This window comes from Trichomycterus rosablanca, chromosome 13 (genome assembly GCF_030014385.1).
Source record: "Trichomycterus rosablanca isolate fTriRos1 chromosome 13, fTriRos1.hap1, whole genome shotgun sequence".
NCBI lineage: Eukaryota > Metazoa > Chordata > Actinopteri > Siluriformes > Trichomycteridae > Trichomycterus > Trichomycterus rosablanca.
Genome location: NC_086000.1, coordinates 6,335,303 through 6,362,223, shown reverse-complemented (window position 1 = coordinate 6,362,223; position 26,921 = coordinate 6,335,303). Strand labels below are relative to the sequence as shown.

At 40.0% G+C, this 26,921-nt stretch overlaps 1 protein-coding gene across 3 annotated transcripts; it reads right to left on the bottom strand.

Moving 5' to 3' along the window:
- Window positions 1-5,132: 5,132 nt before the first annotated feature.
- LOC134325541 (coiled-coil domain-containing protein 9-like) lies at window positions 5,133-25,083 on the bottom strand. 3 transcript variants are annotated; one of them, XM_063007778.1, is made up of 8 exons: window positions 24,905-25,083; window positions 24,617-24,747; window positions 15,267-15,374; window positions 14,589-14,690; window positions 13,867-14,010; window positions 12,007-12,153; window positions 8,078-8,155; window positions 5,133-5,478 (listed from the first exon to the last, which is right to left on the bottom strand). In XM_063007778.1, exons 1-8 carry the CDS (start codon window positions 24,921-24,923, stop codon window positions 5,290-5,292), a joined length of 918 nt encoding a protein of 305 aa, XP_062863848.1. In that variant the 5' UTR covers window positions 24,924-25,083; the 3' UTR covers window positions 5,133-5,289. The 3 variants fall into 3 exon arrangements, with proteins under 3 accessions (XP_062863848.1, XP_062863849.1, XP_062863850.1); XM_063007779.1 differs by having other exon boundaries at window positions 5,133-5,475; XM_063007780.1 differs by lacking the exons at window positions 24,617-24,747; window positions 24,905-25,083 and adding an exon at window positions 20,210-20,378.
- Window positions 25,084-26,921: the final 1,838 nt, after the last annotated feature.

The window sequence follows — 26,921 nt, the reverse complement described above, 5'->3', positions numbered from 1 at the left end:
TAGAGAGTTTGTTTATTGTTTGTTTATTAGGATTTTAACATCATGTTTTACACTTTGGTTACATTCATGACAGGAAACGGTAGTCACTCACCACACAAGGCTCATCAGTCCACAAGGTTACATCTTAACAGTCATGGACAATTTAGTATCTCCAATTTACCTCACTTGCATGTCTTTGGACTGTGGGAGGAAACCGGAGCACCCGGAGCAAACCCACGTGGACACGGGGACAACATGCAGGGATAGAGAGACGTGTAAGAATGGCGGGACTGATGAATCCCACAAAATACATAAACAGTCTTGAAGAAAACCTCCACCAAAGTGCACCTATACTTAGACTGGGGCTACAGTTCACAGTTTACCTTTCACAACAATGACCCAATGCATACAGCTAAGCCAACACTGGAGTCGCTTTGGGGCAAGTCTCTAAAAGATTCAGAAAGACCTAGTTTGTTTGTTTGTTTATTAGGATTTTAATGTCATGTTTTACACTCTGGCTACAAGCATGACAGGAACGGTAGTCACTCATTACACAAGGTTCCTCAGTTCACAAGGTTATATCGAACACAGTCCTGGACAATTTAGTGTCTCTAATTCACCTCACTTGCATGTTTTTGGACTGTGGAAGGAAACCAGAGCAACCGGAGGAAACCCACGCGGACACGGGGAGAACATGCAAACTCCACACAGAAAGGACCCGGACCGCCCCACCTGGGGATCGAACCCAGGACCTTCTTGCTGTGAGGCGAAAGTGCTACCCACTCAGCCACCGTGCCACCCAAAAGGCCTAGTCAAAGCCCAGAATATCTGTGGAGAGACCTTAAATTGTTCACAGATGTTTAGATGTTTGTCATTCAATCTGACAAAGCTTGTGAAGACCTGCCATGACAAACATGATAAACTGCTTCAGTTGAGGTGTGTGAAAGCTTGTAGAGATGTATTCAAGACTTGTCAAATGGGCTTCAACAAAGTATTGAATAAAGGGTCTGTATACTTCAGTGAGGAACTGATTTTAGCATTCTCATTTATTAGTTATGGGTGATTATGAGTAATGCAGTGCAGACTGACTGGTCAAAATAGCAACTATATCCAACACAATGAAAGTGCGGAAAATGTCAAGAGGTCTGACGCCACTGTATTCTGACTATACAGATGTTTAGAACACAAACACACAGCACCTTTGAATAATAATGTGGTGATGTACAAATCTACATAACTTTGTGTTATGACCTCCTAATTCTATTCTATTCTATCAATGAATTCATTTGACAGCTGTCATCAAAAAAACATGGAACAGTGGTCTCTCGACAAGTTTGAGAGGAAAACCAAATCATTAACTTGTAAAGCATTGACAGGATGGGCAGCTGTAACCCAAGAAGAATTGAAAACAGCTTGCCATAAATGGAAAGCTACTGCAACTTGAGTGGCACTGCCCACAGTTAAGCAAGCTTTAAATTAGCATGAGCTTAGAGTCTGTTATGCAAGGAAGAAGCCTCCACTTCAGCTTTCTTTTTATTCATATCATCAGCAACAAACTTCAGTCGTACTTTAGGGTGTTCATTTGAGGGGCTTTTTGTTCTTACATGGTCATAATCTCATGTTAACCCAATGCTTTTAATTGGTTTTGGATTTCCTCTCAGAATAACAAGACAGTTTTGGTTTTCTACCCAACCTTGCCAATGGACAAGTTTTCTCTAATTCAATTGGATTTATTTTATGCTTCACCAGCAGGTTAGTTTGGTTAAACGCTGTGCCTTTAATTAAGTTTCCTACCTCTGCTCTGAGATGCTCTCTCTGATGTGCCTTTTTCAGAAAACCTGTGAAGATTATTGGTCAACAGAAAGACAAACCAAATACAAGTAAATGCATCAGGTCAGTCAGTAATACACACACATGCTTGCTACAGTGTTAACTACAGAGATGCAATAAAAGCTGAGATGTTAGTGTTAGAACATCTGGAAAATGTTTCGACCCACTTATTTATACAGAAAAAAATATTCAACCTCCAGCCTGTGACTGCTTTTTTTTTCCCCATGTGTATAAATTATGAATAAAATATAAAATGTATTTTTATTTATTTGTTGTTCTAACACAAACATTTTGTAGCAAATTAGGGAAGAACTGCATCTAATTCTTGAACGAGGCACATGGCATCTACATAGACATGGCATGGGAAGGGCATGTGGTCTAAAACGGTGCTAAATCAGGTCCGCAGACCAGACAATCCACTGTGGCAACCCCTAAATACGGGAGGAGCCGTAAAAAGTATAAAGTTTATAAAACGTTTGTGTACTGTGAATTATTCCTTTTCCAGTCCTGTACTGCTGGGAAAGAACTCAGTGATATGAAGCTACTAGGACATTTTCCAATGCAGACCACATACACACCGCTTGAAATTTAAGCCAGTCCAAAAAGAGCATTTTCATCCAGGATTCATCCTTGCATCTTTTCCATAAAGGCATTTTTAGGGTAATATCTTAAACACAAGTTTCAGTTGCAGCCACAGACTTCTGTAACTTGGTCAGAATGGCAGGTGGTTTAACAGTAGACTGTGGTTCATTAAACAAATTGAACGGTTTGAGCTGGGCCAAAACTGGGTCATGCAATGATGAACAATCCCGAGAAATCCCAAGTGTTTGAATTCCAGACCTCAAACCTATTGAGATGATGTCTTAAAGCTAAGCATAAACAAATCCCTTTAAACATCAATGAACTAAAGCAATGATGGAAATATACGTTGTCCAAAAGTTCTCTAAAACAATATGACGGACTAATTAACTTCTACAGAAACTGGTTACTTAGTTATCGTTGCTAAAGATAGTTTTATATGCTACATCCCCTAAACTTGAAATCTTTAAAACTCGAAGCACTTTGTGAAGAAACTTGTACAGCTTGTACATGTTCAGCTTTTTAAAATGAATTAATTCATTTAATTTCAAATGAACAATAAACCGCCGCTTTGTTCAGTGTTTGGCTTGAGCGATGTGGTAAAACGTCATCAAACTGCGAATATGAGACGAATCAGCATTTGTGTGAAATAACCATCAAATCCACTCAAAAAAGCATCCGCATGTATTTGTGTTTAGCTGTATTTTCCTCCTGTTTCACTTTTAAACTTGTGTTATAAAAAAAATCAGCTTTTCTGAGTCTAAAACACCTATCCTAAGAAAAAAGCTGATGTGACTTAATGTATTAAAAGAACGACATGGAAACACTAAACCTCTCTTAATTATTACTGCTCATAAGTTCTCTCCACTAATGAAATTCCTCACTCGTTGTTTTAGTACAGTAAGTCACGTTAAGTTTTGTGCACCGCCACACTTCATAGGAAACAACGGCACAGCCAGCGCAAAAGTGGTTTTGTCAATTGTGATGTGAATGCGCCTTTACTGAACGGAATACGGTATTCCAAGATTACGCATCTCCACAATTGAGAAGTGTAAGGAAACAATAAATAAGTAAAGTTAAAGAGCAGGTTTTATTGTATTATTTTCAGTGTACAGGTGTCAAAAACAACCCCATTATTTTACATAAGCCTAAAATATATGCAGTTCTATGGGAACATGGAACGCATTAACAGGTTTCCCAAACATCCTTATAGGGAAAAAAATACCTTGAAACTCAACGTCTTTAAAATTCCCAGATCCAATTGATGTAGAGTTTCAAGGTACCACTGTGTTGGTTACTAAAAATGCTACAAATTAAAATTGTCTATAAAAGCTGGTTAAGGACCCCACAATTATTTAGGTCCTGATAAATAAAAATATAGAACTGAAGAAAGGTGTATTTTCGTTTTCCCCATGACTGAAAATCTACATAATGGCACCAGTGTTTTTTTTTTCTGGTGAACTGTGTGTGTATCCAGCTCTCAGAAAATTCTTCACTCCTGAAACATTTGTCTTCAACTCCCTTTAGTTTACATTGTTTGCAAAATCTCCCAAATAAGGCAAGGCATCTGAAACCAGCCTAAATATAAACTCTCTTCTCATACAGTATACAGACAGAGAGTCTCTCACAGGGGAATAGTTTTAGTATATTGAGCACAACACTGCTGAGGATTTCCAGACAAGGAGTGCATTAGGAAAGACTGGGTACAGTAAAAATAATAATAATAAACACATGAGCACAGAAGCCTGGGCGAGCAGCTGCAAACAATTTACTGTGGCCCTGAGCAAGCAGCAAAACCCAAAGCACTTTATCAAGCTATATTTACAGTACCGCTCAACATGTATTAATACCCAAGGAACTACTGAAATAATCTCTACACACTTTCAATCTTTAGAAACACCAAGAATGGACACTTGGGTGGCACAGCGGTCTAATGCACCTGCCCAGAACAGATGCTTTCAATCTAGCCAGAACTGCAACCGGCCGAGCTGTGCCTGAACGTGGGGTTTCATATCGGGGCTGCATTTAAGGCCTCTGCTGGCTGGTCGAGGTGCCTGTGCGAGAGATGCATGATTTACAAAAAACAGTTTGTGAACCCGTTCGACGTGTGTAAAAGCCAACTGCTTCTTTTTACCTGCACAGGGCACAGTATTGTTTGTTTATTAGGATTTTAATGCCATGTTTTACACTTCGGTTACATTCATGACAGAAACGGTAGTTACTCGTTACACAAGATTCATCAGTTCACGAGTTTTAACGTCAAACGCAGTCATGGACGATTCTGTATCTCCAATTCACCTCACTTGCATGTCTTTGGACTGTGGGAGAAAACCAGAGCTCCGGACCACCCCACCTGGGGATCGAACCCAGGATCTTTTTGCTGTGAGGCGACAGTTCTACCCACTGAGCCACCATGCTGCCCGGGCACAGTATTGCATACAGAGAGTCACGCACTGATCTCCGTTGTTCCCCTAGACATAGTCAATCATGTCTGTGCAGGCACCCGGCCAGGCGATAGCAGAGCAAGATCGAAACTCGAGTGCTCAAGATTGTATATAATTTATGTCATTTATGTGTTAAAAGTAAGGGTGGTTGAGAAATCAGATACTCAGTTAACCTTATAATGTGCCTGTATCTGAATACACAAGTGGAGCATTTTCACTTTGTTTAGAGAATTGTGTGTGGTTTAGGGCCTTTAAACATTTCCCATCTAAGCAAAATAAAAAAAGCACAGAACAGCCGGCTTCCACCAAAAAACATATTTATCATTTAGAGCAGTACTCACATGGAAAGAGAAATCACAACACAAGGAAAAGACTCAGAACAAGACAAATGTGTAGACAGTGTGTAGATAAGGCATTCAGAAAACATAAATCATGCGGGGGTAGCGACGGCGAGGTCTTACATAAACTCGGTTTTGTCCAGATCCCAGGCTCTCCTCCACTGACCCTGAGAGTTTTTATGACGGGCTACACGTTCTCGGTCGATAAGCTCCCGCTCCTGTTTCCACCGCAGGTACTCCAGCTGCTCCTCACTGGACGTGGCGATGTTGAGGTCAGGGTTGCACAGTGCATCAGACCCCTCGCTCTGCTGAAAGGAGAATGCACCAAATCAACCATAGTGAATGAGATACAGTAGACTTGTTACAACAGCATAAGGATTGATTTCGCCACAAATTCATCTGTAATTGAACGACTGATATGAATTCCAGGTTGTCACAATTAGAATTTTGGTATCTCTTTAATCATCCTCTTCATTGAGAGTAATATGCAAATATACACTGACCAGGCATAAAACACTGATTATCTCTTCATCACGGCACCTGTTAGTGGGTGGGATATATTAGGCAGCAAGTGAACATTTTATCCTCAAAGTTAATGTTCGAAGCAGAAAAAATGGACAAGCGTGAGGATTTGAGCGAGTTTGACAAGGGCCAAATTGTGATGGCTAGACGACTGGGTCAGAGCATCTCCAAAACTGCAGCTCTTGTGGGGTGTTTCCAGTCTGCAGTGGTCAGTATCTATCAAAAGTGGTCCAAGGAAAAAACAGTGGTAAACCGGCGACAGGGTCATGGGCGGCCAAGGCTTATTGATGCATGTGGGGAGCGAAGGCTGGCCCGTGTGGTCCGATCCAACAGACGAGCTACTGTAGCTCAAACTGCTGAAGAAGTTAATGCTGGTTTTGATAGAAAGGTGTCAGAGTACACAGTGCATCACGTTTGCTGTGTATGGGGCTGCAAAAGGGGGACCAAAACAAAATTAGGAAGGTGGTCATAATGTTATGCCTCATCGGTGTACTTGCATCCAACAAATACAAACCCAATTCCCAGAGAAGTTGAGACACTTCGGGGCTGTGATTGAATCTGTGATACCAACAACAATCTGTGATTTGTTAAATCTCTTGAATCTTAAATCACCTTGAATTAAGTGATATAACTGAAGTACAAATAAAATCTAGTCTTTTTTTCACTGACCAAACTAACTTTCAATGTAAATTTCAACTACGATACTCGAAAAAAGCCGGGACAAAGACACAGAGGCATGTGATATAAAAAATATCCATTAAACACATTTCTTTCACATTTACACACAATGTCTTTTAAATATAACAAAAATGTATTGCTGTACATGCTAAAATAAATATCGTGTGGAGGGATATTTGGTCACTTTATTAAAAACATATACATGTAGGGCTCTTGGGTGGCACAGAGGTCTTGAGTTTAAATCTCTATGGTAGCTGAAGGAGGAAAGGTCAGAAGAGACCTGCTGTGTGAACTGCTGTGGTAGAGGATTCACATGGAGACATAGTGCGACTCCCTGTACACGACATAAGTCCACAATTAATCACAATGCTGCAAAAAGCTAATTATGACCACAGCTTACCAAAAATACCAACGCTAGAAACCAAATTCCTATGTGGAAATGCTCCTGCTCCTATTAATTAGCTTTGTTTTTATTTAATGTCAATGAATTAACTGAAAAATACGTTAAAATATCAAATAAAAAGTCACTGAATACTAGGGCTGACTCTTGTGTAACGAGTAACTACCGTTTCTGTCATGAATGTAACCAAAGTGTGTAAAACATGATGTTTAAATCCTAATAAATGAATAAGTCAATAAAATGATGTGAAGCCCTGTAAGATTCGTGGGAACACAACTGGGCACAACGCATAAATACGCTAGACAGAGCACCAATCCATAGTTTAGCTTCAGGCTTCTTAAATTACATTCACGTCATTTTAATAGTACTTTTTCTGTCTCAAGAGTCTTACAGTGGTGACTGATACAGTGCAAGCAATTGAGAGTTATGGGTCTTGCTCAGGGGGTCCTAAAAAAGTCGTTATGGTTCTAAATTCAAGTGTTATGGTGTTTAAATTCAAGTGTTCGCAGCTGTGCCTGGTATCACTTTCTCCTTTAATACACATATATCATTTGTGGTGACAGATTACCCGTAATGACCGAAAATAATTGTGTGCCTGTTATATGTTAAATATAAGCGTATTGAACTAAAGTCAAACTACTTATACACCAATCAGGCATAACATTATGACCACCTTCCTAATATTGTGTTGGTCCCCCTTTTTTCTGCCCCATACGCAACGAACTGAGATGCACTGTGTATTCTGACACCTTTTATCAGAACCAGCATTAACTTCTTCAGCAGATTGAGCTACAGTAGCTCGTCTGTTAGATCGGACCACACGGGCCAGCCTTCGCTCCCCACTTGCATTAGTTAGCCTTGGCCGCCCATGACCCTGTCGCCGGTTTACCACTGTTCCTTCCTTGGACACTTTTGATAGATACTGACCACTGCACACCGGGAACACCCCACAAGAGCTGCAGTTTTGGAGATGCTCTGACCCAGTCGTCTAGCCATCACAATTTGGCCCTTGTCAAACTCGCTCAAATCCTTACGCTTGCCCATTTTTCCTGCTTCTAACATCAACTTTGAGGATAAAATGTTCGCTTGCTGCCTAATATATCCCACCCACTAACAGGTGCCGTGATGAAGAGATAATCAGTGTTATTCACTTCACCCTCGTCGGTGTAGATTAGGGAAATGCAAAAATGCGACCTCTGCATCTGCAGAGCAATTCTGGCTGACGATAATATACAGCATGCAGAATTGCAACTAGTTAGTTACTGTTTTCTGGTGTTTAGTTTGAAAAATTAACACAGAACGCTTACCTGTGAATAGCCATCATACTGTGTGGATCCATGATGAGCCCCATCACCCCGGCTCTTCAGCTCATGCTTTCTTCCAACCTGAATAAACAGGCACAAAAATGAGAATCTCAGCTGCAGTAACAAAGATTCGTCTGTTAAATGCCTACTAAACATTGCTACACGTTTACCATAATTACAAATATAATGAATGGCACCAGGAATGTAAACAAATCAAGCTCTGTGTTTTTCAGATGCAGTATTTTGGTTCACTTGCTTTGACTCACTTAAAGTAAATCTACGTTCTTCAGGTGTTTAAATCTTATTTGCAATAGTAAAACAATTCAAAACTAACAGGTGCCCCCTTTATATACTGTAAAAAATATTACATAACACATATTACATAAGAGTTTAAAGTAATAGGCACGTTTGTAAACAGGATTATGCTGCCCTCAACTGGACAAGAGGAGTTCCTACTGAAACACCACAAAAACATTTGGACATGAGTAAAACCCAGAAAACCCATAAGGGCAGTTGCAGCCTAGTGGTTAAGGTACTGGACTAGTGATTGAAAGGTTGCTGGTTCAAGCCCCACAACTGCCAGGTTGCCACTGTTGGGCCCTTGAGCAAGGCCCTTAACCTTTGATTGCTTAGACAATATACTGTCACAGTAATGTAAGTCGCTTTGGATAAAAGCGTCTGCTAAATGCTGAAAATGTAAATGTAATGTAAATGTAAAACTCAGAGGATCAAATAATACTGAAACATTGATAACTATATGCTACATTTTTTAAGCAGTAGCACACACACACACCATACTTCTCTTTGATGCTGCATAAATTATCCTTCACAAACAAAGTGTAGCTAAATGTTAATTACAACACAAACCTACAGTTCATTATTCTGGTAACAATGCACTAGAGAGTGAGAGCAAGAGAGAATAATGACCAATCAGCCACTCAATCTAGCTATTTTTCTCTTCTGGCTGTGTCTTTGTGCATCAGCGCTCTTACTCTACCCACGCCAAGAGCCCTAAAATCACCTTTAGCGCTACCATCTAGCCTCTGACTCAGCTAGGAGAAAGGAGCAATGCTGCACTGCCTGTGTTTACTCTAAAACTGCATCATACTTGTGCTAATAAGCTACCCTGGAGTGTACAGCAATACAAAGTGACCGATATTTCAGTATGGATGTGCTATATGTACAAGACACCCGTTCGAGTTATTGAATTCATGCGTTTTAGCCAAAATAGGTGTAATCGTTGGGCGGCACGGTGGGTGGCACTGTCAGCTCACAGCAAGAAGGTCCTGGGTTCAATCCCCAGGCAGGGTGGTCTGGGTCTTTTCTGTGCGTGAGTCTGTTCTGTGTGGAGTTTGCATGTTCTCCCCGTGTCTGTGTGGGTTTCCTCAGGGAGCTCTGGTTTCCTCCCACAGTCCAAAAACATGCAGGCAGGTTAATTGGAGACACTGAATTGCCTTACAGGTGAATGGGTGTGTGTATGTGTGTGTGTATGTGTGTCTGCCCTGTGATGGACCGGCGTGTTACTGTGTGCCTTGCGCCCATTGAGAAGCTGGGATAGGCTCCCATACACATACATATTTTTATGGTTTATGTTGGGTTTTCGACCATTTTAATGATAGTGGCAAATATTCTGATTTGTTTGGTCTTTTTACATCTCTAAAATCTTTATCATTAGCTGTGGTAAAATGATTATATTGGTTGGGCCCTACAGAATAAACTGTCTGTCCATCATTTGTCACTCGCCTGTCTGCAACTTAACTTGTGCATGTTATAAGAAGGTATTATAAATCAGGCAGTGTTGGCTGTATTCGGCTTCTAAGCCCATTTTGTCCTGCGTGTATTCCATTTTGAAAAAAAATAATAATTAGAACCAAAATGTCATGGCAAATGTCTAGGCTTTGTAATTGTGGAAGAAAGGAGGAGGATGCTTGGGAACAGCTGAACAACAGCATTCTCTAGAGCAGTGTCTAGACAACACCGATTAAACCCTGATGAATATTCAACAGTGCAGCCATTGAATGTGCTGGCATTAACTGGTTATAGGAACACTGGCCCAGTGCACAACAGTCTGGATATAGTGGAGTGTCGTGTCTTCATGTCTGATATTTATTCAAGCAAACAGGGCATGAGAAACAAGCCAAGAAAAAAGGAATGAGAGTCAGATACTGAGATCACTGAAAAATGGAGGAGTGGGTAATATATAAAGGAGGGAGTGGATGTAGAGTAAAGGGTAAAGGGTGCAGTACGGATGTTTGTGACTATAGTGTCTGGGCCTTTATGTGCATCCTGCTGACTGGCTGGCTTAGCAAAGGCAGCACCAAAAGAAATACTGATGTTTTCCACTAGACTGAAACATTAATAAAAATAAAAAATAGTAAGTGTTTAAAAAATGTAAATGCACTTTGGTACTCAGGCACCCAAACAAATCTTCATAGCATGTAATCAAAATACAACTCAAATACAAAAGATAAGACATGTGAGTAAGAAAATGGTGACAATTTCTACTGAATTCTTTTAAGAATCCCAGAACAGAACGTTGTAATGAGCTTTGCATTTCAGTGCATTTACACAAAACTTCTGTGCACTAATGACAGGGAAGAGTGGTGCACTGGTCTAGCATGTTAGCAAACCACTGAGGATTTTGACCCTGTGTCCTCAAATCCCAGCCAAACCAACAACCTGGTTGGGCATCCACACAAACCCAAATGGAGGTAGGAAGGGGTCGATATGCAATGTCCGAGACTAGTTTGGACACAGCGTGTCTCTGTGTGGGAGCCCGACAATGACAGGAGACCGTCCATAGCTTCCCATGAAGTAAAGCAGAATTGCTTACCTTGCCACTGCGCTACATTAGGCATTCAGCGCTGCTCAGATTTGCTGCTTTGACACTCATTTTTATCATTCAATCTGTTTAAACTGTGACCCAGTTTGCCACTAACTTTGACCAATGAGAAACTGTTTATATGATATAAAAATGAAGCACATAAATGGTGGAGAGAAACTGATTCTTAATGTTTCACATAACCATGAACCATGAGTTTGACCTTATATCTAGAAGGGCATTGTGAGCACAAATATGGCATAGCAGCTAGTGAGATGTGAAATGTGGTTTGCCTAGCAAATTTCATCATCCTGGAATAACTTGTCTAGGCTTTGTAGCTCTTCAGTATAATTAAATCCCTCGAATTAACAAACAGTGGTAGCTTAGTAGGTAGAGCTTTGAGCTATCAATCGGAAGATTGTCAGTTTAAATCAAGGCTCTGCTATGAAGCCACTGTTGCGTCCTTGAGTAAAGCCCCTAACCCTGTCTGCTCCAGGGACGCCGTAGAAAGGCTGTACCTGCGCTCTGACCCCAGCTTCCGATCAAGCTGGGATATGCGGAAACAGAATTTCATTGTATTGTACACATGTAAATGTATATGTGACAAATAAAGGCGTTCTGGTGGCATGGTGGCTCAGTGGGTAGCACTGTCACCTCACAGCATGAAGGTCCTGGGTTAGATTCCCAGGTGGAGCGGCCTGGGTCCTTTCTGTGTGGAGTTTGCATGTTCTCCCCGTGTCTTGCGTAGGTTTTCTCAGAGAGCTCCGGTTTTCTCTCACACACCGTCATTAGTTTTTTTAAGCTTGCTGCTGAGTGGTACATCCTTGCTGCATTTCAAGTGATAGGCTTAAACGCTGCAGTAAGCAGCATTATGCGCCCAGCCTCATGGTGCAAAAGGCTTACCATGTAAAAGCAGCCTTACTTTTACTACACTGTGGACTGTATTTAAAGTTACTGTTTGTTTCTGCATCTCATTTTACACCAACATTTATCTCCATAATACATTTTAGAGTGAGGGAGGTTGAATATTTGCAACTGCGCAGTAAATTTAATCAAACACTCACATCGCTGACAAAAAGCTACAATCTACACCCTTTGAAAAACACCTTACCTTGGTTTGTGAGGCTCTTCTGGCATTAGGGCATTTGTTTTTTTCTGCAGTAGAATCCCCTTCATCACCCCCCTCAGCTGAGTGCTTGATCTCTGCTAGGCTGAAAGGACTGTTGTTTTCCACACTTTCACTGACCGACCTCTTCCCCTGTAGCAGCAGGACACATCTTAAAATCAGAACTCAAAAAGAACACCAAAGGCAGGTTAAGAAGGGCTGAAGCACATGGTCCCTTTTAACCTGTAGCATTTATTGGTTTTTTTTCTACTAAAACTTTCTGAAAAATCAGGAATAATCAAACAATATACAAAGCATTAGGAACAAAAACACTGATCCACACAGATCTAGTCATAAAAAAATGAGAGCTGCCTAGGGTTTGAAAACCATTGGCACAGCTGTTAAATATGGGTGAAAAACAATGAATGTTTAGCTTAATAATAATAATCTAACAACTTCTGAACAAAACAACTGTCAAAGTAAAACACACCACATAATTTCTGAATGGATCAGATGCTTAATCCTATTTAAAATCAATCATACATACACTGATCAGCCATAACATTCAAACCACCTCCTTGTTTCTACACTCACTGTCCATTTTATCAGCTCCACTTACCATACAGAAGCACTTTGTAGTTCTACAATTACTGACTGTAGTCCATCTGTTTCTCTGCATGCTTTGTTAGCCCCCTTTCATGCTGTTCTTCAATGGTCAGGACTCTCCCAGGACCACTACAGAGCAGGTATTACTTGGGTGGTGGATCATTCTCAGCCCTGCAGTGACGCTGACATGGTGGTGGTGTGTTAGTGTGTGTTGTGCTGGTAAGAGTGGATCAGACACAGCAAAGCTGATGGAGTTTTTAAACACCTCACTGTCACTGCTGAACTGAGAATAGTCCACCGACAAAAATATATCCAGCCAACAGCTCCCTGTGGGCAGCATCCTGTGACCACTGATGAAGGTCTAGAAGATGACCGACTCAAACAGCAGCAATAGATGAGCTGCTCTGACCTGCTTTGACTTTAAATCTACAAGGTGGACCAACTACGTAGGAGTGTCTAAAAGAGTGGACAGTGAGTGGACACGGTATTTAAAAACTCCAGCAGCACTGCTGTGTCTGATCCACTCATACCAGCACAACACACACTAACACACCACCACCATGTCAGTGTCACTGAAGTGCTGAGAATGATCCACCACCCAGGTAATACCTGCTCTGTGGTGGTCCTGTGGGGGTCCTGACCATTGAAGAACAGGGTGAAAGCAGGTTAAAAAAGTATGTAGAGAAACAGATGGACTACAGTCAATTATTGTAGAACTACAAAGTGCTTCTATATGGTAAGTTGAGCTGATAAAATGGACAGTGAGTGTAGAAACAAGGAGGTGGTTTTAATGTTATGGCTGATCAGTGTATACGGTCATGGCCAAAAATATTGACAACCCCAATCTTTTAGAAAATTACAAATGCTTTGGTGTTTACATGATTATTTCTGTTGTTTGCATAAGAACAAAACAGAAATCTTAATATTCTTTATATTCTGAAGAAAATATAGAAAAATATTATTTTTATTATTTTCCCTACTGTCATGAATGGTGCAGGATCTAAAATAGTTATATAGTTATATAACACCCTGGCAACCATCTCATTATGCATGCCACACCAAGTGACAGTGTTAACACATTGCATGTATGTGTTAATGATATAATGAAAAAGAACAGAAATTCAAAATACAAAATAAACCTTAACCACTGAGCTCCCACGGCCCAAAGCAGTAATATCCAACCTTAGTAGTGTTGTGGAAATAAACACTCTAAATAAACCCTCATCTGTACACATTATAAAGACCCTGTCCTAAGCTTACCTTGGTGTTTGCTGGTGCTGTAACTAGAAGCTGCCTCCTTTTGCCACGTCCAGCACTGAAACTGCTGGATGGTCCTTCTGTCTGGTTCTGCAGCCCCTTGGGACTTGTGTCTCCTGAGCCTTTCTTGGTTACCAACCGCTTCTCCTTAAGCACAAGGTAAAAGGACAGAGAGAATGAAGACCATAACAGGTCAGTTTTCTCTTCACGGGAGATTGTAAAAACCTATAACAGCATGAACTTATTAAATACAAGCATAAAATCATTTAAAAAATTCATTCCAAAATACAAATATGATGGTAGGTGAGTGTTCCATATAAAAAAAAAAATACATGCATCTCTCGTTGCTGTCATGGGTAGAAGTACCATGGGGCGGATGGGATCTTCCAGCAAGACATTGCAACATGTCACACAGCTAGAAGAGCATGACCAAGACTTCCAAGTACTACCCTGGCCCCCTTATTCCCCAGACTTGATCTTAATTAAGCATCTGTGGGACAAACTCGATCATCGTGTTCGCTCTATGGATCTTTCTCCACGCACTCTCCAGCAGCTGTGGGATGCACTGTAGTCAGCTGTGACAACCTACCAGGACCTTATTAAATCACTCTCAGCCTGTCTAGCTGCTGTCCGTGCTGCACACGATGGTTACTCTGGATATTAGCTGGTGGTCGTAATAATGTGACTCAATTGTGTATATAAAAGACATACAAAAGAACACTTACAGTCGGGGACTTAATGGTGATGGTCAGATCTTCAACTTTGCCCTTTCGACCCTGCAGTGCCATTCCCTCTTGCTCTGCCCGTTTCTTGTCCTCCTCTACCTCCTAAAGATGACAGCACAAGTTCATACAAACTTAAACCAATCAGTCTTGTAATAATAATATTCAGCCTGTGGTCAAGAACCAAGTTCCTACAGCACCTGTAAGCTACATAACCAAATGCTGAATACTGCTTCAATATTGCCTATTTTTACTAATTGCAAAAGCTTTAAAGACCAACTGAAGACTCTAGGCCACTCTTTTTTTAAAAACAATCAACTACTATACCAATAACATGCAATAAACAGATGTTAAAGGGAAACAGTCACATGTGGCTACTAGAGCTGAAAAACAAGATCTATTAAAATTAATTATTACAACAGCTGCCAACAAATTTCTTAATCAAACAGCTGGTCAATGAAATGAACAAATGAAAAGATGACTCCTTTGGCTGCTCGTGTTAGGGCTCATCACAGTGGATCATTCGCCTGCATCTGCTATAAGACTGCTCTAACCATTATTCAAAGATTATTAAAGTTTAAAATGTAAAAGTTAGTGAAAAGAGTTCAGGTATATTACTGTCAGACATTTTACCATGGTGTAACAAAAGAGAGAAAAACATACAAACAATTTGATCCACACCTGATAGCGCTTCATTAAGGCCTCATTCTTCTTTCTCAGTGCCTCAATCTTCTTATCCAGCTCAGCATCCTTCTGCTCCTTTTTCAGCAGCATCATGTCTGTGGGGCTCTGAAAGAAAGAATGATTCAGTCACTATTCAAACTCTGTCCATCATTTTCTCTTAGAGCTTAAACACACAAAGGTTTTGATAAAGCAACAAGGGATGCAAATTTTGCCAATTTCTTTTAACCTGTAATTGATCATCATAAGTCGACAGTTAGCCGATACCAGACAAGTTTAGAGCATTCCATCAAAATATAAAAGACAGTGTAATGTGTAATAGGTCACAGTGTAATGTAGTAAATGAGGCAGTGATGCAGAACAAAAAGCAGCAGAACCAGTTCAGCATTCAGCATGTGGATTGTTTGAAGTAGGTAGCAAAAAGTTTATTTTAAGGAATAACTAAACAGGCTCATTAAAACGTCCAGGTGCAGTCCATATCTTAAATCTTCATCTGATATTATAAGTGTGGTTAATATAAAAGCAAGAGCAAGAGTTCTACCTTAACAGTTCTAAATATATCATAATCTATACTGAAACATGATATAAACAATCCACATCATTTCTGTAAAAATAATAAAATGTATGCACAGAACCATGTGTGCAAAACTGAACAGGCAGTCAGACTATACATGGATAAGAAACAGCTTCAGTGTTTGTGATTTTAATGCATAACAGTTCTGTCATTACTTACTTATTTACAACATCAATATTTTTTGATTGGATTAGAACTGCAGTGATTTTTACAAAATCAGTATAAAAGAATACACTGGCACATGTACACAGAGTGGGTGAGAGGGAGTCACAAATCAGCAGTATACACTCTTGCAGCAGCTCTGCTCAGTTCAAATTAAGCGTCAGCTGATGATACAATAATATTATGTACAAATTACTACAGTATTATCATTGTTCCAACATGGAATTCGACCAGGGGTGTCCAAACTTGTTCATACGACTGTTATGTATTCATATACACTCTATATACTTGTGACACTTGGGTGGTGCAGTGGTCTTTTACACTAGCCCAGTACCGCTGAGATCCAGGTTTAAATATCAGCAATGCTATCAGCTGGTTGGGCATCTACACAGACATGACTGGCAAGGTTTGGGGAGGGCAATCCCTAAGATTAATTGGCGTCCTGTCCAGGGTATTCTTGCCCTGAGACCAGCCACACAAGTGTAAGGTGTGGATTGTGGCTTGACATTGCTCACTGAAATAAGCAGGTACGTCCCTAAAAACAATGGTGCCTGTATTGTTGCACATGTTGCTATACAATGTGTGAAAAAGCTGATCATGCATGAAATTTCAGACAGAAAGTTTTTAACTGTTAGCCACACACACATGTTAGATACTGCACATGTAAAATTGATAGCATAAGGTCAATTTTAGGTCTGCATTTTGTGGCCCGAAATTAAGAACTGACAGTGGCAATTGTACAAATCATGTTACTCCACTATGCTGCAAAATTAGAAATGTTCACAAAATAAACAAAATAGTTTGAGGCTAAAGGCTGAATCATCTTCTTATGTTTCATTTCTTTATTAAATTCAGTAATAAAGCCATAGTAGCTTTTGTGTTCTGACTCATCGAGCAATTAAGCTTTAGAGTAAATGAATGTTTAGTCTCTTGCTGAGTGGATGCTGCGAGACACACAATCAATGATTCAGTTATTACTAATTATTTAAAAGGTCATTTAATTGTAGTAAGCATTTTTTTGCAATTAGTTATTTAACCAAATTTGATTTCTTCATGTGGAACATGACAGTACCGACAAAACAGTATAAAGTCTTCTTTGGGATTGCAACCCCTCATACAATTTTGTAACAAACTTTTTCATTGGAGTGTGTTAAGAAAATCTGTATTAATACCTATGGTTTTGGAATGGGAAGTCCAACAGTTTTAAATCCAGCCTCCTCTTCGAGTTGGATCTTGCTAACATGTGAGACCAGTGCAATCGTCCTAAAACTACTCCATTGGAGCAAGCCACCTTATCTAGGCAGTGGAACACATTGTCTCAAAGCAACTTTACAGCATCCACATTGTCTCAAAGAAACTTTACATCATCCAGGACAAACAAACCAAAAACCCCAGTTGAACAAGCAAAGGGTGACAGTGGCAAGGAAAAACTCTCTTAAAATTACAGAAAGAAATGTTGAGAGGAACCAGACTCAGCACACTCCTTGGCCCACTTGATCTCTTCTTTCAAGGGTGGTGGTTCCTTTTTGTAAACATCAATCTGTATGTTCTCATCTTTACCAATATACAAATTTTTACCATAGTCTTTCTATTTTTGACACACCTTCTTTGGTTCAACAAGTATTATTCTATCTTTGTCCCTGATGGCTGTAGTTCAAGGCTGAAATGGTTTGGTGAGCTTCTTCTTTATCTGGACCTGGTCTGCTGCTGCCTTCCTTTGCATTTTCTTCCAGCTTACTGCATAAGAATCCAAACCAGCTTGTTTCTCTCTTCTGTCCCTAACATAGAAGTTTTCTGCATTCATTGGGGGACTTCATGCTTCTTTCTTATACACTCAAAGCCGTCCCTGGAAATCCAGTCCTTGCATTTGTTGCAGTTTTTCTGTACTGCTTTCTTAGAAGCTCCACTTGGTATTGCTGCTTGAACTCATCATTTGAGTTGTCAAGGTCCAACAGCAGTGGCTTCCTGATTTGCTTTCTTTTAAATTGAGCTTCATTGTCAACATCACAAGATAGTGATCAGTCACAATCTGCCCTGATGCATGTGCGTGCGATATTAATCAACTGTTTCTAATGCTGACTGATCAGGATGTGGTCAATCAGAAATCCAGTCTCTTGATTTGGACTCGTCCAAGTGTATTTGTGTCTGTTGTGTAGACAGAACAGTGTGTTGGTGATAACCAACTTATTTTCAGCAAAGAAATTCACAAGTGTTTAACAGCCATCGTTTCTCACACCATGACCATCCATGTCCAGCTTTAAAATATCTGCTTGGGAATCACTGCAAGTACATGTTTATTCTCCTTGTAGAATTGTTCAATCTCTATCTTGATTGTAAGCCCAGAAAGCAACTCTCTGATGTTTGCAGCCATCTTTGCCTGAGAACAGCACTGTGTGTCCATCCAAAATCTTCAATTGTCCAGTGCCTGACCACTAAGTCTTGGACAACCCACAAATCATGTTTAGTGTCTCCAATTCACTACCAAGTATTGATAAGCGAGTGAATTAAGACCTTAAACATTCCACTGTTCTCACTTGACACGAAGTCGTGTTTAGCACGTCACTGCATATTCTCTCTCTTGTGCTTTACTGCATCTTCCTTCTGTTGCAAACTTTGAAGAGCCAGTAATATACTTCTCAATGCCCTTCTGACTCTCACAGTGGGTACCAAAAACCTGGGTGATCAAACAGACTTGCTCTTTGTTTGGAACCTACTTTTCGTCAAGGCTGAACCTGTTGGAAGCATAGATCCAGGCAGTTTCACTCAGGTTCATAGGTACGCTCAAGCTTCTCCACCACAGTCAGGTGGCAACCCAAGAAGAGTAACAAATAGATTGGGGGAAATATGGCCCAAAAGCCACAATGATTATAATAATCCAAATCACAAGAATAAATCAATTAAAGCAGGCATAAATGAATGAATAAATGACATTAAAGCAGGTGGGCAAACCAGTTAAGCAGGAGACTAACTTCTGCATATATGAATATGTTGGTATTTCTGAGACGGATTAGGATGTAGTCCCATTTCTGTTTGTTTTAGCTTGAGCAAATGCTGGTCATTGGAACTAGACTTCAGAAGTAACATATCTGCTATGCTAGGCGAAGTTTTTTAACATTCCATAAAGTTTAATGCCATAAAACACTAACGCTACAGGCTTACTGGTAATTTATTACTAACCAATCTGCCAACATTGTTTGCCAAGATCTATATTCTAATCTCATAAAGTCATTCTTTCGGCGCTGCACTAGTGACAGCCAATTACAGCAGCTCTGTCTTTTCTTGTTCCTTTTTGTAGTTTTTTTAATAAACCTTCTCTTATTTTCTAGTTTTTTTTTCTTATTATTTCTTTATGCAAACCTGTAGTTAATTTCCCCAAGAGGATCAATAAAGTCCTATCAGCGTAGATAAAAACCCTTGAGTGTACAAGAACTCTGCGTATAGGACAAAACTCCTATACTAAAAAAAAAAAAGAAAGCTATGATGGAGAAGTGAACTGAAAAGCTGCACTTGCCCTTACATCAGGTGTCATGCAGGAGAACCCCCTACTAGTCCATGTGACAACCCACTTAAAGTAGACTGAGTCACAGTAAACATGCTCTGCTCAAAATTCTTACAATAATTACTATGGTGCTTGCAGCAAAGCCAGGAGGTAAAAAATACTTGACATTACAAACATATGGCCAACTCATGAAATCTTGTCGCAAAACTATCACAGACTAAACGTCATAATTAGCGATTACATAATAAAGAGAAACGCTGGGGTCTGGAGGTCTTGCAGGCCGAGGTACTGGAGCTCTGGTTGTCGGGCTAAGCAAAAACACAGCAAGCCACTGCACAAAGCAGGAGGACGGAATGACTCGCTGGCAGTGCCAAAAGGAGTCACTGGCTTGCAAAAGGAACGAGAGTACATAATAATCTCAGCATATGCTCCCCACCCCCGGCTCAGACTCAAAATACCAACACATATTAGACCAGACGATCAGCTGACAGCAGCTTCTGTGCCTAAAAACAGAGGCCTCACTCCCAGCAACCATCTTTAGCCGGACAGCACAGAGATATTAGGACAGGGAAGAAGGGAAGAAGAAGAGATTAAAAAAAGAAAAAGACGCAGATAATCTATAAGGCTGCAATAATAAGTTACTACAAGATAGACAGAGACAAAAAAGGACGAGAACAGAGATCAAGAGAAGAGAGTTGAGCCACTCACTGCTCGGTCCATGTCAGTGCTGAAAGCTGGATTCCTTCCAGGCAGAAGGCAGCCGAGTAGGCAGTGAGAATTCTGTGAAGTATGCAAGCATGCCTCGGTTGCAAATCAAAACCCGACCAGAGAGAGTACAGCAAAATCAGAGAGCGTCTCTGCTTGTATTTTCCAGCAACAGCCCACTTACTCAAGCGCACACACACTTTCAGGCTCGGTCTCACTGTGTCTGTCTGCCACTCCCCCCTCCAAACCCCCTGCCACCCCCTCCACCTCGCTCTATCTCTCCGACTCGCTCACTTTCCAGCACTTGCTGACAATAACCCTTCATCCACCCTCTATGCTCCCATTGTGCAGGACTCCGACAAGAAACAAAACGCCCCATTACTCTTTCCTGCTCTAAAAGCCAAAAACCCTTAATTTGGCATACTGACTGATATATGGTCCAACATTTTTTTAACAGAGCAGGCTACTTCACTGTTTAACCAGTAACTCCTTAATTTAGTCCAAGACAGAAGAGGAACAGCGGTAGGAAATGAGTCTTTTTTAATTCCCAAAATCTGCTCTATAGTTTGTCTTACTGTGAGCTACCTAATGTTAGCTTATATATGCGTCTTCTATCAAGTACTGATATCATCATGAAGTCCCGGTTCCACTGGAAGACACTGGGCGCAAGAGAGAAACACCCTGGACAGCACGCCAAACCATCACAGGGCTCTATCCAGCCAATCATGTCCGTGCAGACGCCCAGTCGGGCAATAGCACTGCCGAGATTCGAACAGGGTCTCAGCGGTGGTGGTCTAGCATAACAGTCCACTGCACTAACTCACTCACTTTCTTAACCGCTTATCCAATTAGGGTCACAGGGGGTGGGGGTTGAGTGCTGGGCGCAAGGCACACAGTAACACCCTGACTGCATGTTTTTGGACTGTCGGAGGAAACCCACACAGACACTGGGAGAACATGCAAACTCCGCACAGACCCGGAGCGCCCCGCCTGGGGATCGAACCCAGGACCTTCTTGCTTGTGAGGCGACAGTGCTACCCACCGAGCCACCGCACTAACTGATCATTTTTAAAGAAAACAACTTTGACAACTTAAACCATAAAAAGCATTATTGAAATTGTAAACAACAGATACCACACTGAGATGGCATCATGTCCACTTCTATTTTTCTGCCAAATCCTATTGATTTTATTAGAAAGCTCTGATAGATGTGACCTGAGGTGTTTCAGCCACAAAGCAAATGTAACAAACTTAACCCTTGTGCGGTCTTCACTTTTGGGACCCTGTGGTATCCCTCGGGTCAAACTGACCCGGGACATTTTGATTTTTTAAAAACAATTTTGAAATAAAATATTAATTCATAAACCATTAACATATATCGTCCTTATCTCATTTTCAAACAATAGAGTTACATATGTTTAATGATTACAATCATTACTCTCTACTAGAACACAATTAACAATGGAAGTGTTAATTTTTTTTGGTCATAAGTTTGAATTACAATTTTTTAATATACGTTATAAATCCACTACACTCAAGACTTGGGTGTCATAAATCATGCTTATCCTGGAAAAAAATGAAGTGGGACAATGTTTTCATTAACATTTATTATTTTGAACTTTTTCACTTTTATATTATGAAATGCAAATGAACAACTGAGGCATAGTCCCAAGCAACAGGGGTGGTGCTTGGGAAAAAGCAACCTCTGTAATGCAGAGGTGTTTATCTCTTTTGTCCCACCCCCTATTTGATGTGGTTTGCAGGTGGACACATGACAGAGGGTGAAGAGTGCAGGAAAGTGAGAGCAAGCAGCTTCTCTGTGCATAGATTATAATAAAATGTAAAATTATGTCGCCTCACAGCAAGAAGGTCCTGGGTTTGATCCCCAGGTGTGGCGGTCCGGGTCCTTTCTGTGTGGAGTTTGCATGTTTTCCCCGTGTCTGCGTGGGTTTCCTCCGGGTGCTCCGGTTTCCTCCCACAGTCCAAAGACATGCAAGTGAGGTGAACTGGAGATACAAAATTGTACAAGACTGTGTTCATTATAACCTTGTGAACTGATGAATCTTGTGTAATGAGTAATGACCTGTCCTGTCATGAATGTAACCAAAGTGTAAAACATGACGTTAAAATCCTAATAAACAAACAAACAAACAATGTGTGTGTGTGTGTGTGTGTTTGTGTCTGTGGGCATGTGTCTTTGTGTCGAAGACCATATGAAGGATGTAAATGTGTGGGGTACAGTGGCATGTGTACTAAATTACTTTTAGTTTATCACAGAAAATAAGCTAAGGCTATTGAGTCTCAGATAGAAAGAATGTATACTTGTACCATTTTTCTTGTAAAAATTTGAAACGGGTCAATTTGACCCGAATACCACACAAGGGTTAAACTGGCACAATTCAACCCACCCTCTCATCTACAGCAAACTGGATTAAATCAGATTGAAAAACGAGCATCAAAGCAATAAATCTGTGCAGCGGCAGGGTAAGTGACACCACCTCACTCTACAGGAAACAATGGCACTGCCAGCACAAAAGCATTTTTGTTGCATATCAAGTGAATGCAGACTAAGGGAGAAAAACCCAAATGCAGAAACGACTCCTTCACTCCTGCAACAGCAACTTCTACTGTCTGGTCAAGGCACTAGCACAAGAGATGGAGGAATAGGTGTCAGGGATCCCTGTTAAACTCTCCAAGGTATGCACTTTTAGCCTTACAAGTGCTGCACACCTGTAGTCACATTCACACTTTGGTAGATGAAATGACCTTTTCACTGACAATGAAGGCAGAATGTGGGAAAAATGCGACTGCATTAGAGATGGGGACTCGAGTCGCACACAAGTCGCACGCAGAAAAAAATATGCAAGATGAATTATTTGTAGTTAATAGTGTTATTATTCAACACATTTGTGCCTTTTCGGCTCCAAAGCTCCGTCAGGCTCTGTCAGTCTGGGAAAAATCTAACTGAATCACTGAGTAAAATCCAGTCAGAAACGACTCGTTTCAAATGAATTATTCATTGGAATCGAATCAGGGAGCTGTGCTTTTATCTGTGGTTAGGATTTATTTGTTTTCATTATGATGTAATGCGTACAAACTTCAAGGATCTGTGCTCAGTGGTTCAGTAAATCAGTCATCAGTCAGTTTTTCCTCTAATCCAAAGCAATATATGCTATTTTTTTTAGGATTTCTCCAATGTGTGTCATTTAGGTGAGCTGGCAATAAAAACTCTTTCTTTATTGGTTGTGGAGGTATAAGTGACAGTTTAGTTAACAAAATACCACTTTCAGCTTTTTACCGCGAAAATTGAGAGAATAAATTATCCAGTTTTCATTAGTTTGGTGGATATGAATTTGTATATTCTGGAAATATTCAGGAAACATTCTGGAAACATACAAGATGACCACCAAGAAGTAAAACAAGTGGATTATATCCCTAATGGATCAACACAGAGATATAGATTTGGTCTCAATTGGAAGAAGAGAAACTCAGCTAAGCAGCGGTTATGATTTTATGCTGCTGTGTAACTGAACTGGGTCGCAACTGGGATCGCGCACACACGTCAAGTTTAAAGGTACAAATGTGTGGACGAAGGGTGTTGACTCAAAGATTTTGAGTTTAGGGGACATCGAGTAACAAGGTACTACTGTATTGTCTTTCTTGTAAATAAATGACCTTTAGCTTCTTAGTTTTCACCATGGTTGCAACACCCCTTGAACACTTAAATCTCTGGGTTGTGTTTATACAACAAATCACAGCTAAAGCAAATTATAGGTTATTGAGGGTTATTGAGTTCAAAATGGTTTAATCATGTTGTAACCCAACTTTAGGTCATACAAACTAGCAGTATGTTTTAATATGTAGTAGTTAAATAATTATGACATTGCAGTACTAACCAAATATTTTGCTTATTATATATTGAGTTATTGCATCATTTAACTGATTAGGACTTTATTTAAAGTAAAGTATAGCTCTGCAGAAAATATTAGGTTATAAGTCCCTATTTTTTATTTGGAGTTTTCAACTATAACTGCATATATGTATATAAAGGTTAATAGTAGCTTTAAAAGCTCTGTTAGTGACTGTCCCTGTCTCCACTAAAATCAAATAAAATGTATATTTGAAAATAGAATGATAACATAAGCAACTGGACATTGTTGGTTTGTTTTTAGGTGGAAAGTTGTACTTTATTTATGTAGCCCAGCTGTATTTTAACAGGCTTAGAAACTAAATTGTTGACTAATTTCTATAAAAAGTAGTTGGGTTATATTTAGGTATTTAAAATATTTAGTAGTATTATTAGCAATGGAAAAAAAACCAAATAAAAAATAAGCATTTAGATATTTACCAACACAACTACAGCGTTATACTGTAATAAAATAACATGCTTTGTAGAAAACGTCTACTTACCTCCAAATGATCATTGTAATAAATGTACAAATGTTGAAAATAATCCTCAATAGGAAAGTGATAATCTGCATCTCCACATGCATACTTCTCATTATACAGGCCTGTGCACGTCAACGGTTCATCCATTTTACCTACAAAAACACAAACACCACTTTTCAGTTATTAATTAAGTTATTAATTATTAAACTCATGTTATATATTCAGTTCATAAACCAAACATAAGTTCCTGACGTTCTTGTTTAAAATTTACGTTTTATTTGTTAGCACAGAAGCAAATAAAAACATCACCTGGTATAAAGTGTGCCATTACCAAGTACCACACAGTCAGTCCAGGCCAAGGCTAGTACACACTACACCTCTGCTGCTTTTATTTATTTATTCATTCAAAAATCTATAAATCTGTCAAATTACACATCCAAAAACTCTTCTTTATCAGTAAGTTCAAAATTCTGATACGTTCTTACTGACATACTATCTAGTACGGTAGTATGCGGGCATGACCCAGGTCTGGGTTCGTTCCAAACCGCACGGTACACTAATTAAGGGTATTCTTTAAAATAGTGCTATGCGGTTTGAGACGCAGCCCGTATAATATTATTTACCACTAGGTGGAGACATTGAGCTACGTTTTGTTATTATTGCTATTCAAAATCTACAGCGCGATGTTTTAGCGTCATGTCAGGGGTGTGTGTTACTGCATTGTACCCAGTATCCACCGCGAGTTTGACCAGGCAAAAAGCAGTGATAAAACATAACCCATACATTTATTTATAACCCACATATTTATATTTATTTTTTACAATTTGTTTAAAATGTAAAGTGAATTAAGAAGGTATTCAAACCCCTTGACTTTGTGCACATTTTATTTCTCTACATCTGTCAGTCTACACTTAATTAGCAATATGAAGTGAGGTATATATATATGTATATATATATATATATATATATATATATATATATATATATATATATATATACCGATCAGCCATAACATTAAAACCACATTCTTGTTTCTACACTCACTGTCCATTTTATCAGCTCCACTGACCATATAAAAGCACTCTGTAGTTCTACTTTCATGCTGTTCTTCAATGGCCAGGACCCCCACAGGACCACTACAGAGCAGGTATTATTTAGGTGGTGGATGATTCTCAGCACTGCAGTGACACTGACATGGTGGTGGTGTGTTAGTGTGTGTTGTGCTGGTATGAGTGGATAAGACACAGCAGCGCTGATGAAGTTTTTAAACTCCATCAGCAAGCTCTCTATTATAGAATTCACGATGAATTCTTCACTGTATCAGAGGGTGATTGAGGAAAATGTAAGACCATCTATCCAAAAACTGAAGCTGAAGCGGAGGTGGACCACGCAACATGACAACGACCCAAAACATTCCAGTAAATCCGCCAAAGAATGGCTCAAAAGAAATAAATTGAGAGTTCTGGAATGGCCAAGTCAAAGCCTGGATCTTAATCCTATTGAGATGCAGTGGGGTGATTTGAAACGGGCTGTGCATGCAAGAAACCCCTCAAACCTCACACAGCTAAAGGAATTCTGCATGAAGGATTAAGAAAAACTTTCTCCCAGTCGATGTCAGAGACTGGTAGATGGTTATAGGAAACGTCTAATTGAGGTTATTTTCAGTTTTATTTGTTTAGTTATATAAGCTCCATCTCTCAATACCATTCAAATGAAGCTCAAATGTCCATATGTTTAAATATGTTAAAAAAGACAAAGGTTCTCATGGGGTGTATTAACTTTTTGACATTACTGTATATACACTATATTGCCAAAAGTATTCACTCACCCATACAAATCATTGAATTCAGGTGTTCCAATCACTTCCATGGCCACAGGTGTATAAAACCAAGCACCTAGGCATGCAGACTGCTTCTACAAACATTAGTGAAAGAATGGGTCGCTCTCAGGAGCTCAGTGAATTCCAGTGTGGTACCATGATGCCACCTGTGCAAGTCCAGTTGTGAAATTTTCTCACTACTAAATATTTCACAGTCAACTGTCAGTGGTATTATAACAAAGTGGAAGCGATTGGGAATGACAGCAACTCAGCCACGAAGTGGTAGCCACGTAAAATGACAGAGCGGGGTCAGTGGATGCTGAGGCGCATAATGCGCAGAGGTCACCAACTTTCTGCAGAGTCAATCGCTACAGACCTCCAGACTTCATGTGGCTTTCAGATTAGCTTAAAAACAGTGAGTAGAGAGCTTCATGTAATGGGTTTCCATGGCCGAGCAGCTGCATCCAAGCCTCACATCACCAAGCGCAATGCAAAGCGTCAGATGCA